The sequence below is a fragment of the Gallus gallus genome, chromosome 18 (assembly GCF_016699485.2).
Source record: "Gallus gallus isolate bGalGal1 chromosome 18, bGalGal1.mat.broiler.GRCg7b, whole genome shotgun sequence".
NCBI lineage: Eukaryota > Metazoa > Chordata > Aves > Galliformes > Phasianidae > Gallus > Gallus gallus.
This window is the reverse complement of record NC_052549.1, coordinates 8,115,809-8,132,634: the sequence shown is the minus strand read 5'-3', so window position 1 is coordinate 8,132,634 and position 16,826 is coordinate 8,115,809. Positions and strand designations below refer to the sequence as shown.

Here is a 16,826-nt window from a genome sequence, read left to right as displayed (position 1 = left end):
CTTAATATATTAGAAACCCATAAAGCTGTAATATCTATTCAGCCTTTAAAGTAATGACACGTTAAATTTTTATGCAAAGATAGCTCGTATTAACAGCCTATACTATTTGGCATATCAGCATTAAAACACAGATAGCAATTAGTTTGGGCTTAAGACATCACAACTTATCAGTAGCAAAATATACAACATTTTATGGACATATGTGCACACAGATATATACACCTTAAAAATGGACACATGCCACCATCCTGAGACATCCCAGAAGAAAATTCTGATGGCCTGTAAATATTTAAGAAACACTGACGGGATTCTTCACCCAGAAGACCATCGGGAAGCACGGATAACTTTTGTTGTCACAGGGCAGAGGAGCTGCCTGACTGTGTCGAAACGTGCAAACACAATGCTGCTATCAATGGACAGAGCTGGCTCCACCAGTGGTTTACAACAGAAGACACATTCAAACAGATCCGTGGCTGACATTTTCATTTTGCAGGCAGAGGAAGTACCTCATGATAAATTTCCCACTTTGACAGAAATTATTTCCATATAAAACAAAGAATCTGACACACAAGAGATGGAAAAGACCAGCTAATTCATCTAGCCTGTCACCTTGCCAGCACTGCACTGGCTGTTATAGTACTGAGCCTTTTACAAAGGTCAGGAAGCTGCCAATCCCAAACTTACAGCATTCACATCCTCTTCCGTGGTTTTCATACCAGCCTTTGACAATGGGACAAAGGACGTAATCCTACGTCTTCGCAGAGTGCCCATTTGCAGGAGAGCCAGGGTAATTCCATTAGCAAGGAGATTAAAGAAATGCCACAGGCCCTGAGCAAGCATCTTACTGTTTATTTTTCCCCATTATGCACATTTGAAGAAAATTATTTGATTCTGGTACCCTGCTTATGCCTAATTTATTCTGTCATTTATAAAGAGACTGATATTTTCATTAAGAAACGGAAAATACCTTTTTTTACCTAGCAGAAACTGGGCCAAAACAAAAACTCCCACATCACATTCCTATTTTGGTGATTATTGCTAAGGATGTGTGCGTTCTTTTTTTCTGTCTAAATTCAAATGGCACAAAGATAACTTAGGATTTAAACTTCTACCAGGAAGGATCTAAAAACCACAATCATAAGTGCAATTACAGAAACCTTCTGAGAACTGTCTGAGGATAAGAACGGTCCAAATGAGCTGATGCACTGATCCTACCTGCCGAGCCACTGGCTTCCTGGCTTCCCTGAAATGCACATAACTAGAAGGAGCTGCTGCTGAGCACAGAACTTTCCAAGGTGTTAGCTGCTGGATACTGAGGTACAGTGAGCACATCATTACCTTCTCCCATTGCAAAATCTACAGCAATTCATGGGAATGAGTACGAAGAGAATGAAGGACCTTCTGAGATCCGTGTGGCTCAGCAGCCTGCAAGAGCAGACAGAGATGGGCAGCAGCTGAGCATCGCCTCGGAGGAAACAGAGGGGAATGCATCACCATCTCCCAGCAATCCTTCATTTGTTTACGAGCACTGCATAACACTTCTCCCTCCCCACAAAATACATCTAATACTTCCAAGCTCCACGTAGGAGACAAAGCCAAAGCTGATTCCAACACTGATTAACTGTCAAGAGGCACTGGAAGAACATTTTTGGGCCAGGCAGATGGAAATGCAACAGATATAAACATAAAAGGGGAAGATGCCAGTCCTTGAGCTGCTAGCGAGCCTCCAGATGTACACATCTCCTTCCCAAGGAGTCTATTCTATTTTGAAATATTACGAGATAAACTTTTCAGGATTGGATTTATGCACCTTCCTTTCACTTAAGGACTTAATGCCATGAATAGATGTAACACCTCATTATAACTAGGAACAATTCTTTGTGTTATTTTCTTTAGGATGGGGGAGCAAGCTCTACTTTCTGTGTTTTGTACAGAAGCTGAGAAAACATGCACAATAATGGACTGCAGTTCACAAATATAAGAAAAGCTTCACTTATTTTTTTCCCCAAGCCACTGAGCAATGAGCCTAGCATGAAGCACTGAAATATTCACTTTGAAGACTTTTTTTCAGTTGGTCCAGTTGTGGGGCCGAATACAATACAATTACATCACTTAAATCCCCTAAAGCTGAGCTGGCTTGAATATAAAAATAGTGTGAATTTACTCTTTGTCCCCAGTTTTAAAAGCATCAAACTCCTCTTGTTTCAGCATATAAAGGATATGGCAACAGAATTAGCAATTTTACACAGCACAGACCATCTCAGCGAAAGTGGACTGTGAAGCCCAGAATTGCAGTTTCAGAAAGCACCACTCTGAAGCTGACTGATAAATGGCAAATATAAACATCTTGAACACTTCTTCATGCTTAATCAGAAATATTTTCCTTGCTTCGTAAAATGCCTTCCAAGAGGTAACAACCGAACACAGAAGACACTACAGCACTGCAAGTTAATGAAACACAGGGCAAGGCAGTGATTTACATGAGAGGTTAAATAAATTCAAGATGTTCCAGCAAACGTAGCATGAACCAGCAGTATTATTTGCAGGGTCCTCTGGCCAAAAGGTTCTCACCAGGCCCTATACAAAGGGGAAGGCTGACCACCAACAAGCAAGGAGTGGGAGCAGCACCTCACTCACACTGTCTTCAACAGATTTAAATGTCTTAGATTGGATTAAGCACAAAACAAGTACCCCTGGAGCCACACGTGGACAACTGTGGGCAGAGTTTCACATTCCATTGGCAAATCTGCATGCAAGCACCATGGGCAGAGCTTAGAGGGCTTCTCAGTAATAGGAAAAAGTAATAGATTGTGAAAATCTCAATGTTCTAAAAGTTTAGTGTGATGGCATCTCACCAGACAACCTAAAACACAGCATCCTATGTAGCGAAAAACAGCTTTCATCAAATATACAGAAGAAAAATGCAGGAAAACTACACTGGTCTATTTTATGTACAAATACACAAGTAGCTGAGAAGGATACGGGCACAGTCCCACAGACAAACCTTATAGAAGCCATCCCATCATCCCGCTGTCTGACCTCAGAGAATCTTACCCTGCTCCAGGACTCCACAAAGGCAGCACTTTACCCACGTATAGCCAAATACAAGATTCATGGCACTGCTACTGAGCTACACGTGACGACCATTAAATATACCACACAACACATCTTCTAGGCGTGAAGACTATCTTAACCACATATATGATGTATTAAGGCCTAACATACCACGTCTGTAGAAAGAAGAGATTCCTGCTTTATTTTACTGCTACAGAAAAAATGCTCTGAAATATAGCATTTTACTGCTCATGCTCTACTACTTGTAACAGTCATAGTTAACTACCAGCTTTCTGTGTAAATTATATATGGGCCCTAAGCACATCCATCTTAGCTGTAGTTTGTGCATCTTACAACAGAGACCATTATTACCAGCAAACAATGAGGAACGACGACGCTCTCTTACAGCCAGAGCGCCCAAACATATGGGGTCTGTGCAGAACACTTCTTTTTGGTGTGGAGAGGAAGAAAGACAGTGTGAAGTCATTCAGGCGGAATGATAACTAAACCAAAGCCAGATCAAAGGAATGAAGAAGAAAGACTGAAATGTGAAGCTGAAATATTTATTGCCTTCAAAACATCATCCCTATCCTGTCCCTGGGCACTTTAATATTTCCAAGTTGTTAGAAAGCATTCTAACTTGTTTCATCATTTCAAAGAAAAAATATAAGGTAGAGAACAATTTTATCTTTCCCTCTCTGATTTTAAGCACAAGATGAGCTTGTCCTGATGAGAAAAAGCATGAATCCACTTATAAATTGTTTACATTTTGCATAATTTGAGATGTTAACATCAAAAAGCTGGTCTGCATTCCTTCAAGTAAGCTGTAAGAATTGTATTGTAAATATCAATCATTTTTAAACCATATACTTATGTTTTAAATAAATCATGAGATAACATTAACAAAGTAAACCACTACTTAAAGTCATTAATGCATTTACGGTAAATATTCCACGTGTGTAATATCATACGTCAGTGAAATAAGAGGAATAATGCATTACATTCAGAATGAGTGGCTCACAGATTTACCAGATATTGGTCAAACACATTAATAATGATTATAACTATTTTTCATTGTAATAATGTCAGGGTGCTGTTGTGCTAGGTGCTACACAAACAGAATAAAAACAGCAACTGCACAGTGATGAATGAGATTGGCTGAAAAGCCTGGGTAAGCATTGTAAATGTGGCTGGGAAGGAAAGTGGTTTAACTTAGCTAAACACTGCAGAAATTGTCCACAAGATTTAGATGCATCACATATGAAAGGCCACAGAGGCTTGGTTATCCAAAATGGAGGATTAGGACACAGATTAATTGTTGTGGCTTTCACGTGCTGAGATGGCAGACAAACCTCAGCCAGTGGAACATGGAGGGGAGAATAAGAGAGATGGGTGTAGATCACTGCTTAGATAAAAGGAGACAACTGTAATTAAAAGGTGGACCAGTAACTCAGCAGCACAGATAACAAATAGATTCATGAGATTACCCAAAGAAGAGGTACAGAAAAGGAAAAGATGGGGATCACAGAACAGTGCTGTACCACAGAAGGTTGGAGTGGAATAAAATAAACCATTTCAAGGACAACCCATGGGAGAGAACATCTAAAAGAGGAGGAGAGCCAGGCAAGAAGAATCAAAGAACAGCAAGATGCCATGAGCGACAGTGCCAACAGTGGCTGGAAGTCAAAGATGATGAGGATTAAATAACAGCGTTAAAACTCCCTCCAATTTTTTCCATAACAGAATTTTAAGTGAAATATCTAAGTAATTACTTCAGTTTAAAGTGTGCCAAGTTTATTATTTCAAGGAGGTCTACAACTTGAGTCAAAAAGCCCTTATTAAAAAAGAATCCCACTAATCTTGTTGCTCTTCTCCCCTTAGACAGTTGTGACTACACCACCAAATACCATTTCTGAATGAAAAGGACTCAAAAAAACTAAGCCTATCAGAAGGAAGGAGATGCAAGGATACAATATTCATTTAGTTGCTTTGTATATTAAGGCAATTATATTTAGGGCTGTTATATTTTAGGATGTTGCAAAATCCATGTTGTAATGGACAATGTATTAACTCAATACCAAGGAATGATGAGCACTTACACAGCTCATCAGCTCCGTCATGCCCACCAGCGTGGTAGACATGGTTTTACACGTTATTTTTTCAATAGAAGCACTTTTAGAAATACTAGCTTTCACTTCTCACTGAAGGTTGGTTGTGCTGTTGATGTAATTGAAGGATAGCTGCACAAAGTAAGCAAAAAAAAAAGTAAAAGTAGACTCAAGATCACCAAATGTCATTGAAGTCTGCCTGGCAACAAGTAAAAAAGTAACGAAGACATTCTTTGAACTAGACTTCCTTTGGCCAACTGAAGGCTCCTCATTTCAATAGAGTTTGGGGCACTATAGCCTTGAAGTATACTGCAGTGAATATAAAAGGGCTGCTAATATCAAAGGGAAGTTTTTTCTGGAGTAATAAGAGGATGATTCTGACCTTTGTCTTAACTACTTATATATTCACTTACTGAGATCAAACTCTATAGCCCTTAACTACATTGATTATTACAATATCAGTTTCAGCAGATACTGTGCGTTATAGCACCATGCACTGTTCATCTAACAAGGCAACGCTTCTCATTTCATACAGCTATACATCATAGTAAAGCATTTACTTAGTTAACATCATTAAAAAGATGTAATATATAACCATCTTAAGGGACATGAGTATATGCTGAGTATAGACAAAAGCTACAAATCAAGCCACTTTTTTTTTTTGTATAACTGGAGGTTATTTTAAATACATATTTCATTATTGCCAGTAGGTCTCCAGAGAAACTGGTGAAAGAAAATGAAAGGCTGTAAATAGTTAATAGAACACTTTAGGTTTCCTTTTAAGTGAGACTATTAAATAAAGCTACCACATTTTTTTGTCCTCTGTTCAGACTTTACATTGTGCCCCCTAGAGTGAGGGTTATGTCAGCATGTTCACTGGAGCTAAAGGAATGTTTACAATATGCTGGAAACTTTGACTGGTTTGGCTCTAAAAGGTTTCAGATGCTCAAACAGAGCACCAAGTGGAGAACAGCTGGCTGTTTTTCCACTGATTCTTAGAGGGGAAAAAATAAAACGCACACATACACAAAAAAAAACCCAACCCAAGACCACAACCCTGTCTTAAAGAGTCAAACAGTCTCTAAACTATCCAGCCACTCAGCATTACCACTGCTCCCAAATCACAAGGTCTGCCTTTCTCACCATATTGCAACTGTTGTAACCAGACAACGTGAAATATTTTTAATAAAAGAATGATGAACACAATGAACATTAGTATAAACTCTTAATAATGCCCTTGATTGCAACATTTGGAATTAAAGACAATGGCTTCTCGTATTTCTTTAATTATTTCCTGCTTTAAATAGTAATAGTAATAGCTTTTCCATTCCTACAAGAATTTCTCCATGCACAAATACTTCGTTTTCAAGGAAAAATTGAATTAACTGCAGGAAAATAACTACACTTAGGCAATTACCCTAAAAATATTAACAACAAGCAGTTACTGAGAATCTGCATTCAGCATAGAGCAGCAAAAAAGGAAGAAAAACAGCCCTTGTGGTTAAAGTTATCACTGCATGTATTTATCATCATACGGATGATTCTCATGCAGTTGTATTTTGCTGTATGCAGTATTTGTCACATCCTCCACTACATGAAATCCAAATTATATCCTCCCTGTAATTGCATCTTAAAGAGGGACTTGTTTAAAATAAAATCCTCAAAGGTCTGGGATTAAATCTCAAGATCCACCATAAATCACAGCTGAATTAGAATATTTCAAATTCCAAATTTTTTGTTTTAAAAACATCGTCATCCACCACAATAGTAAATGGACAGTTACACAACTGCAGCCTGCAAAACTAAAAGCAATTAGATTCACTGCTACTTATTCCTTCTCCTCCTGCCACGTATCTTCAGGTTTTTATTTATTCTTGCCATTATTTGTTTTGGTTTTTATTAGCTAAGATGCATTATGTATACCATCACTTTATCTCAGATTTATCTACTTTCATGTTTCTTACATTGTCCTTGTTATAATAACTTAGATGAAAGTGATATAAAGACTAAGGGAGTTTTGCAAGAGATTGCTAAAACATTCTTGCATAAAACTTCTGGTGCTAAAATTTGATGTTTTTGTGTATTATTGTAGTAGGAATGCTGAGTTATGGCCTGAAACAGTCATGGAGCACCTGGTGGGAAGGCAGGGTCAACCCAGGGGAGCTCAGGTGCATGCAATGAACCAAGTGACCGGAAGGGATGGAGGCCTTAAATAAGGCCCTTCCCAGACCTTATTTAAGGGTTGGCAGTGGAGGCAAGGGCATCTCTTTGACAATTTCTGCATACCTGAGGCCTTCCAAAGGTAAGCAGCTTCTTCCCCTTATTTCTGTGCCCATGGCTGTTGCATTTGAGCAAATCCTCACTTGTGGCAGCCTGGGACCTTACTGCTCTGCTGGCATTGCTGCACTTTCCATTGTGTTACAATTATGAACAGAGACAAGAGAGCCATTTAGACCAAACATCTGGACTTTCTCTTCACATATAAAAGAAAGCTATGCTGTGAAAAACAAGTCATTGCAAAGCCATAGCTGTAGGAAAAAGTAGGTGAGAGATTCAGCATAAACATAAGATGTTCTGTGTGTGTATACGTGCACGTACTTTTCCCGTACATACTTGTAAATTCCATTTCTTTCTATACTTCATTACATTTCTACTGCCATGATCCATCTTCATACCATGCCTTTGGTTGAAAAGGCTTTGAAACATTTTGCTTTGCCATCATAAACAAATCAGAAAATATTTTGAAAACTGTACTCGCACACTTTAACAACCGTTCTAAAAACACAAATCTGCTAATAGATAAGAGCAGCTCTGCTGGTTTCAGGAGATTTTATCTCTTTTCACCAAAACAGTCTTAAGCATGTTCAGATGAAAAGGAACAGAGAAGCACTGGAGAAGAGAGGTGTTGCCAGTTTCTTATATAAACAAACAATTTTATTGAGTGACTTTCAATAAACCAGCTGCTAAACATTTGCTCTGTATCATCACCACTCACAAAGCTGAGATTTGGCTCCATAGGCAGGTTCGAAAAAAAAATGGTGAAGATTGAGAGGAGGAATGGCATGAAGCATTTAACTGCAGGTAGTGTCAACGTATTGCTTGTCACTTCAATGCTCGGTTGCAGCACCTGCAGCTGTAGATGTGACATTCCATTTAATGTGTCATAAGATCACTTTATAAAGCTCATTTCCTTCAATTGTACTTCAGAACAGATCTTGGGAAAGCTACATTTCAGCAGCATAGTGAAAATATTAATTCCCATACAAGACATGCAAACTCAGAAGCATTAAATCAGATCCTGTGATTATTTTTAGGATGTGAGGATCATCATGAGTATTATTCCAAGAAACCAGCAGCAGGAAGGTCTGCACTTCCATGCAGGTGACAAATATTGAGAGTTAGGAAGAAAGATAACAACCTCATCTCTCACATATATGTTATTCTAAAGCTCCATCTTGGTATGAAGAAACTTTATACATCCATGGAGTCATAAAGGTAGAGACTCCAGAATGAAAGTGAACCAAAGACCATATCAACACTGAGGTGGACTAAACATATGCTCTATTTACATATTTCAATCCAGGAAACCTATGACTATAACTGCTGATACTGCCAAGTCATCCCTTCTTCACTGGAGGGTTGCAAATTATAATTTAATCATATCCCTTCATTTCTTATTCCTATACTTAAAATAAAGGAGGTAAGAACCACAGTTTTAGCTTATTTGTAACCCACTCTCCTGACATTTTCTGTGACCAAACAGAAGGGATTCGAGAGAAAACCTCTTCCCCTAAATAATTGCACAGAAGCTTTCTACCTAATATTTTGTTATTAAATAAATGCAGTTTAAATACTAACAAAAAATTGGAGCACTTCTTACAGCCATTTTTGCTATCAGGCAATGCCTGTGATGTGCATTACTAAACAAAATATGAAATTTATACTTACAAGTCATCACCAATAATCATAAGTATTAGAACAATTCTTTTGCAAAAGATTTGTCAAAAAACTTCCATATACTGAATAGGTATCTACAAAGTTTAAAACCTCTGGCATCATTATTTATTTAAAGTGAATTATACTTTTTTTTCCCTCCACTTTCATTATTCATCCATATGGGTAGTGTTGAAACTGCAATAGCACTCTTTGCTGTCACACCATGGGAAAAAATGAAACTAATAAGAATAATAAAATGCCTAAAATGCCTACCACTTCCTTTTCTTTGTGTTTGCAGCTGCGTAGCTGCTCAAGATACAATCCTGTGGCCATTTCAGAATCAAAGTGCATACAGATCAAAGTAGTTCATGAGAAATCACTGATGCACCTACTAGGTTCTGAGCTGCAATTCCACAAGGCATCGTTTCTACTGAAGACAGTGAACTGTATTTTCACCCATCTCAAGGAAGATGAGGTTGTTTTCTAAAGTTTCACTGTCTGCTTTAGCTTGTAATTACTTAATCGGTTGTAGCTCTGCAAATAGTCAAAGAAATACAAGAAAACAAAGCCTTTTCACGTAAAACATTTGTGATCTTGTATTTTCATCTAATAGCAGAAGGCATGTAAATGTGCTCATTTCTGCAGCAATGGAAAGAAATCTTCAGGAACACAGCCATTTTTCTGACAAAAATCTTACTGCTTCCTATATTTCTTATGCACAGGCATGTTGTATATAAATGCATACAGACATATTGTTTAGAGAGAGAATCACAGAATGGTTTGGCTGAGAAAGGACTTTGAAGATCATCTTGTTCCAGGTCCCTGCCATGGGCAGGGTCACCTCCCTCTTGATCAGGATGTCCAAAGCCTTGCCCAGCCTGACATCCAGCACTTCCAGGGACAGGGCACGTGCTGGTACTAAAGGTTTGGCATCCAGAAAGTCAGCCTTGTTCCTCTGTATCAGGCCTGCAGCGAGTCTGTTCCTGACGTTCGCATGTACCGACACTTCTGTGATCAGAAATACACAGATGCCAAAGTAGTGAATCATCTATACCATACAGCAAGCCATTTACACTTCCAAGGTTTATGTTCTGTAGCTGCCTTCATTTACAATAAAGGCTGATCAGATCATCCAGAATATTATTTCTTCTCATGCCAAAAATACATTCCAGTCATTTACTTCCAGCAATTCAGTCTCAATGGGAGAGAAGCCTCTGGATATCCCTTTGGAGGAGCTAAGAATGCAGAGCTTTTGCCCCACAGTTGCAGTCTGAAAGAACTGGTCAAAAGAATATGTGCTGGGGTTACACAAGGGCAATATACCTATCAGGAATATATTTTTAATCTCTCGGAGATTAGCCCTGACAAATCAGCCCTGATAGTTCTTCCAACTTCTGATTCCATGCAAAGACAAGAATGAAAGCTCATTTTTACTTCTATTTCACTGAGAAAAAAATTAGCAATACTAATTTCATTATTAACTTTAAAATTAACCTCAAGTCACTGCTATAAAACAACGGTAGTATAGATTTGTTAATAAAGAGTATACGACCTCTGAAATTGAGATGTTTTCCCACAGTGTTTCCCTCAGTTTTAGGCAAAAGGATCATTCATACAAAGCAGAAGGTTGGGACTGTTCTCTGCCAATATACACTGAGCAATGTGGGCCCTGAAACATCACCAGTAATCTGGGCTCTTCTGTATCCTTACCGTAACCCAAACATTAAACCTAAGCTTAATTACAGTCAAGGAATATCTGAAATAAATTAGGACCTCTTCAGCTATCTGCAGAGCTTCTCATTACAGTGCTGTTAACTAAAAAAAGTTCAAAATCTACAGGCCACTAACTCACTTTACAAATACTTGCATGAAGGAGAGCACTACCATGTTTACTCTGCAATAATAGCACCCAGAAGGGGAATCAGTTCCAAGCAGCCATTGGACTGGAAATTCATACTTACTGTATTAAACATAGTTAATATTAGTAACTTCAAGCTGACACATAGTAGAATTAATTATCTTCCATTTGTAAGCTTCCACGGCTTACAAACACCATTATAAATGAATCAGATGTTAAAATATTAAAAGATCAAGTTTAGTTGATAAACAATGCAATTTCTCTGAAGTTAAAAGGATACAGTGCAAAGAATTTAAAGATTAAATGCTAGAGTTGGTATTAACTTTTGTAGTGATTTAAAATATTCTCTGTTGATGCTAAATATCTACTAGATTATTGAAATAAAGGAATACAAACTTCATGCCTGCAACTTCCCAATGTTTCTATCAGCTTAGATAAAATATATCATTCAATTTAATGGAGCAGTTTTCACAAAACTTCTCATTTGTTTTGGAATAATCTGTTATTCTTAGAAATTATTTCCAGAATTTTGATTTTAAACTGTATAAACATGTGGAAATAAATCTTAGCATAATCAGAAAAGGAAGAAGCGTAACAAGAGATAATCTTATGTGCATCTGGTGTATGTAAACCACTCCTGCTCAGAGAATATCAAACTTGTTGCATCCGAATTAGTTCTGTAATGTATGAGGTTAGCAAGAGTATTGTCCCACGTTAGGTAATGAGAAGCATCTTTGCTGTACCATTCCTCTGAATCCTGGTCAGATTTGAAAAATAACTCCTTGACACAAAAACGTGTGGCATCAAAGAAGAAAAATCCACACTGGAGATGTAATTTATGGCTATTTGAATGACAAATACCATACACTAAACAGAGTTTGAGTATAATTTCTGACCAATTTTCAAACCAAGACTGAAGTTTTTCCTCAGACTTGAACATCCCATGGCTTCTCCTAAATCATAAATACCTTAAGTATCAAACAGGAGATAGCACAGTACACAACACAGCAGACCAGTATTTATTACATTGGGCTCTAATAAACATTTTTCAAATTCATGCTCTCCTCCAAAATAGTCCAAAGCAACTCATCTTCCACGTAGATTGTCTGTTACACATCCTTTCTAAATTGAAGATGGTTTCATTTATTTGACAAGGAAAGATCAGCTGAAATCACTGGCTTTAATCTCATTCTGTTCCTCCACTTAAAAAAATGAAAAACTTGGGTGGTTTGGTTTTTTTCTCTCTCTTTTGGCTAAAATCCCGAAGATAGAGTTTTACAATGGGAACAGAACTCAGAGCAATTATCAGAAGGTGGTCAGACAACACTAAGCATATACTTATTTACTAAGTTTGACTGAAAAAATCTACAGAAGTTTCAACAATTATTTCAGATTCACTTACTTCAAAGCCTCCTCCAGTTTGTGAATTTTCTTCTGGGCATCCCCTCTTTCTTTATCAAGATCATTCTGGATGCCAAGAATCTACCATTTGAAGGACAAAAATAATCATATTTTAGGTAAAACAAAACCTGATATAAAAAAAGTTATGTAAAACAAATAGTTTTTAGAATTTAAAATATTTCTTTAGTACTGATATAGACAACTATCTATGCATCTTGCTATAAAACAATACAGTTGCAACAAACAGTGAATTAAATCTGACTCCTACTTCTCTAACTCGATAACCAGTAACAGATGTTTCCAAAGCATTTTTCAGATGAGGAAAGCTGCTTCAATTTAGCAACCTCCCTTAGTATGGTGCAAACCATAGGCTTACACAATACCATTTTCCACAGGCAGATTAAGTGCAAGAACTTGCTTTACTTTAGGATTGCTTAGGAATGCTGTCACGATGTGACTTACCAACCACGTTTTTCTTTAAAGGATGAGGAGCATAGGAATTCCTTTATTTATCTACAACCGTTTGCAATGTTACATTTTAAGTTATTAAAAGACATTATTTGTTCTTATATTAAGCTTGTAAGTGTAGGAAACGTAATACTGAAATACAGGCACATACCCAATTGAAGGTGCCATGATTTTTTTCCCTAATAATGGTACTATGGAATTTCACTACTGTAAACAGTTCTACATAGGTGTTTAATGTCCAAAATCCTGAATACCTAGATCATATCAAAAAGCCTCAATATTGATGGGATGTTCAGAGAGTGAAGAAGGTACTCCCAATCCTGGCTAAGTTACACACGTATATAAAAGCTGGCTCAAGAATGGCTCTCAGCAATAATCTATCACTGTTCTTACATTTAGCTGAATGTTTGGAAAACAAGTGGTAGATTATTTATAAAAAGCAGGTGTTTCCTTTGCTTGTAAAACCATTCAGCCTAACTGGTTCCTGATTCAGCAGATAAGCACATTTAATCAAACAGTGACATTTAGGGTTACTACCTATTATTTGTTTGATGTTTAAATATCCTAGCAGGCAATAGCCACTGTAGACCAATAAAGATTATTAGATAATGGGTATGTGCTTAAGTGAACAGATTACATCAGAGACTTCATGATTCCTCTACTTGAAGGCAAGCTTGGTTTTAGTGTTTTATGGGCCAATCTATAGCATTTTATGGTTTTATACCATACCCACACTTTAAGATGTCAATAGTTAAGACAGACTCAAAATAATGAAAAAAATTATACTAAAGAGCACTGACAGTACTGTAACCCTCTAAGCTGAATTCCCCTCAAAAGGAGTTAAATGGCATGCATTCCTTTTTCAAAACACTGGTGCTGTACATGTGCTAAATATTTTTACATCTTGAATTCCCATTTGAAACCTAATTATTTCTCAGACTGGGTCTTAGGGTTCACTGTTCGCATATCCTTGTTCTGCACAAAATTCACTTTTGGGGAGCATTTCAGAATCCTGAAGAGCATAATATGTTATATTTGCCTTATATCATTACCTGTTTTTCATATACACTCTCTAGGTGAAGCTTGTCTTGTTGAAGTTTATAGTCTTGATCCTGCAAATGAAGAAGTGTGCTTCTAAATCAAATGAAATAAAGCTGTGATGTTATTTCATTTCAAAGCAGTCCTTAAACTCACCCAGAATAGTCGTAAGAGTTAAAAATCCTCTTTATATCATCACTAAGCAATACTTTAAGATTGACTTGTAGCTTTCATTTTAAATTACAGAAAAGACACTATTATATTTAGTATTTCATTAGCTTAGAAGGGCATCTAAAAAGACTTAAGATTACAGGTCTAGATCCTTGTTCATAAATTCAAGATGCAAGAAGTACTCTTATATTGTAACTCGTGGCAGCCCTCTCTGACATACAAAAAACCCAACAACCAACAGCAAAAACCACAGCAATACCATCTTGAAAGGTACCATTCAAGGTGCTGAAGAGAAAAAGTAACTTGCTCTCCTGAGCTACTAAAATGTTTTTTTTTTTTTTTTTTTGTACTATATCTGCAGTGAAATAAAAGACAAGGGAAGAATAGATGCCAAAACTTGAACAGGATTGATACACAGTACAGACAAGGAACTCATCAACCTGAAATAGAAGGATTAATCAGTGTCTGCTGGAAGATAAAAATTGAGCTGAACTGTTAGAAAGCAGCAAAAAAAAAAGTTTTTCTTAATCAGCATAACTGCATTCTTTGACATGTTTATAACACATTGATACATGCTTATGGTGTTAAAGCGTGTTAAAACACCTGAATTAAGATAAAAAGTCACAAAGGTACTATGAAAATTCTCTTTTCCATAAAAAAGTAAGAAGAGATGAGATCGCTTTATGGAAAAGTTTACACCCTCTATATTTATATGAATAAAATACATGAGGATGCACGTTGTATAATAAGTATTTTAGTATAGCTATCTAAATATTCAGATCAGTGGGAAAACATAAAAAGAGCCTGTCATTCCTGAGTGAGAAGTTCAGGGCTCACCCTCAGTTGTTGCTCTCTTTGATGTTCTGAAGCTTGTAACTGTTGTTTTAATAGACACACACTATGCTGTAACTCTTCAATCACATCAGATGCCTGCAAGGATTTAACAGAAGAAAGAATTTTTGTTTTGTGTTCCCATTAGCTCTACAGATACATCTTTTTGCCATTTTAAAGTCACTTCTCAAAGGTGCCTAGAAAAAGAAGTGTAAGTTTGCAACTTCAGATACTTCACATCTGTCCCTCTGGTGAACTTATAAATGCATAGATAACCACATAACAACTAAGACATTTTGCATCAACTTGGTACCAACAGTTAAAAGAAAGAAATCTTGCAAATGAAATGACCAATGCGTCATCAAGGCTCCCAGAATTCCACAAAAAAATCCAAAAGATTTCATCTATCTTGTTCCGAAGACTATTGGATTCAGTTACAACATTACCATTTTCTACATATATTTCATATCATCATTAGAATAAATTCCATATACTACCTATGCACACTGGTAGACATCAGTCCGAAAGATGTTTTTATGTAAACAGATTTATTACACTTTGGGCAGAATATACATTCACCAAATTCTAGAATATCTTCTTAAATACATAAATATTTAAACAATGTTCCATATTAAAGAAACCTGCAAGACACTTTATTACTGGGAATAAATATTTTCCCTCAACATTCCTTTGAGGACTTTCAGCTTACTGAAGAGGCCTTATAAGAGCCCTAGGTCTTTAAGTGTGTGGAGGTCTTCTGGCATTCAGAATTTTTTCACAAGTACAAGGAAAATCAGCATATTAATTGCACCTTACTGTATCAGCTATAGAAATACCACTTGCACATACATCCCAAAATTGTCATCTTCAGTCAAATTTGGGAATGAAAAGATAAAACACTAAGTTTTATACTTACACACATGAATAACTTATGCAACTGAACATTTCTTGGATTTATTCATATGCATTTTATTTATACTGAGGAGACCACTTCAAAAATAAACAACATTTAAATGAAATATATACATGGAAACGTACCTTAGCTGCGGAGAGAGCATGCTCCTGCTTCATAACATTTATATCAACATCATATTTACTCTGTAGTTGCTGAATGCTCTCCTCATATTCCTGTACAATACGGTCTTTGCCTTCCAGAAACAACTTGTGCCTGTAAGTAGTAAGCAAAAAAAATATGGGAATAGCTTTCATGTTTCGGTATCTTACATGCTCAGCATCAGTTTTTACAGAGTTTTCAAGTTTCAAGACTGTACCACGTGCGCCTTGTAAGAGAATGAAATGCTTACAAATAATGGAGATACAACACTTACAATGGTCATTTGGGTCAGGTCCAAAATGAGGATTTTATACATCAATTAATAGATTTTTATGACAATGCACTAATGCAAATGATCATTCACTGAGTTATTAAATGAAAACAACTACAGTTTGAAGAATATGGAACCTCCAAAAGCAATGTTAAAAACAGCAACCACGACTTAATTACCTTGCTTTCATTTCCTGAAGTTCAGAGCACGCTGCCTGGTAACATTGTTCTGCTTCAGTCTTTTCCTGTGATAACTTCTGACGCTGTAAATTACTGTTTTCAGCCTCAACCATCAACTGTTGCACTCGAGCCTCCAGATTTTTGATCGTCTGGTTCTGAAAGAGTAGGCCATTGTTAAGAAACCACCAGAATAAATTAGTGTACCCCCCTGTTGTTATCCAGTAGCCTTGAGCAATAAGGTTCTTCAGTGACCAAAGAGACAAGGGTTAAAACAGCAAAGCTATCATCAATCATGATAGTAAATTCTATGCTGTATATACATACAAAAAACCTCACCAAAATAATAACTAAAAAGAGTAGTGACCTCTCCAGTATATGTAACAATATGCACGAGCAATTTCTAAGTTACAAATCTTTTAAAAGAGGAGTTAGGATACAGCAACAGGTACAGATGCTG

General features: G+C 36.9%; 1 protein-coding gene across 5 annotated transcripts in view; it reads right to left on the bottom strand.

Moving 5' to 3' along the window:
• Positions 1-16,826, bottom strand: part of CEP112 (centrosomal protein 112) — a 139,941-nt gene that overhangs the window by 91,576 nt on the left and 31,539 nt on the right. For all 5 annotated transcript variants that reach the window (XR_005840589.2, NM_001282178.2, XM_040649448.2 and 2 more), the window contains 5 exons: positions 16,370-16,524; positions 15,904-16,033; positions 14,872-14,964; positions 13,878-13,937; positions 12,359-12,438 (listed from right to left, as the gene is read on the bottom strand). Coding sequence is in view for 4 of the 5 variants with exons in the window: in NM_001282178.2 (NP_001269107.1) it covers positions 12,359-12,438; positions 13,878-13,937; positions 14,872-14,964; positions 15,904-16,033; positions 16,370-16,524 (518 nt within the window). In the remaining variant the exon portion in view is untranslated. The remainder of the gene's footprint in view (positions 1-12,358; positions 12,439-13,877; positions 13,938-14,871; positions 14,965-15,903; positions 16,034-16,369; positions 16,525-16,826) is intronic.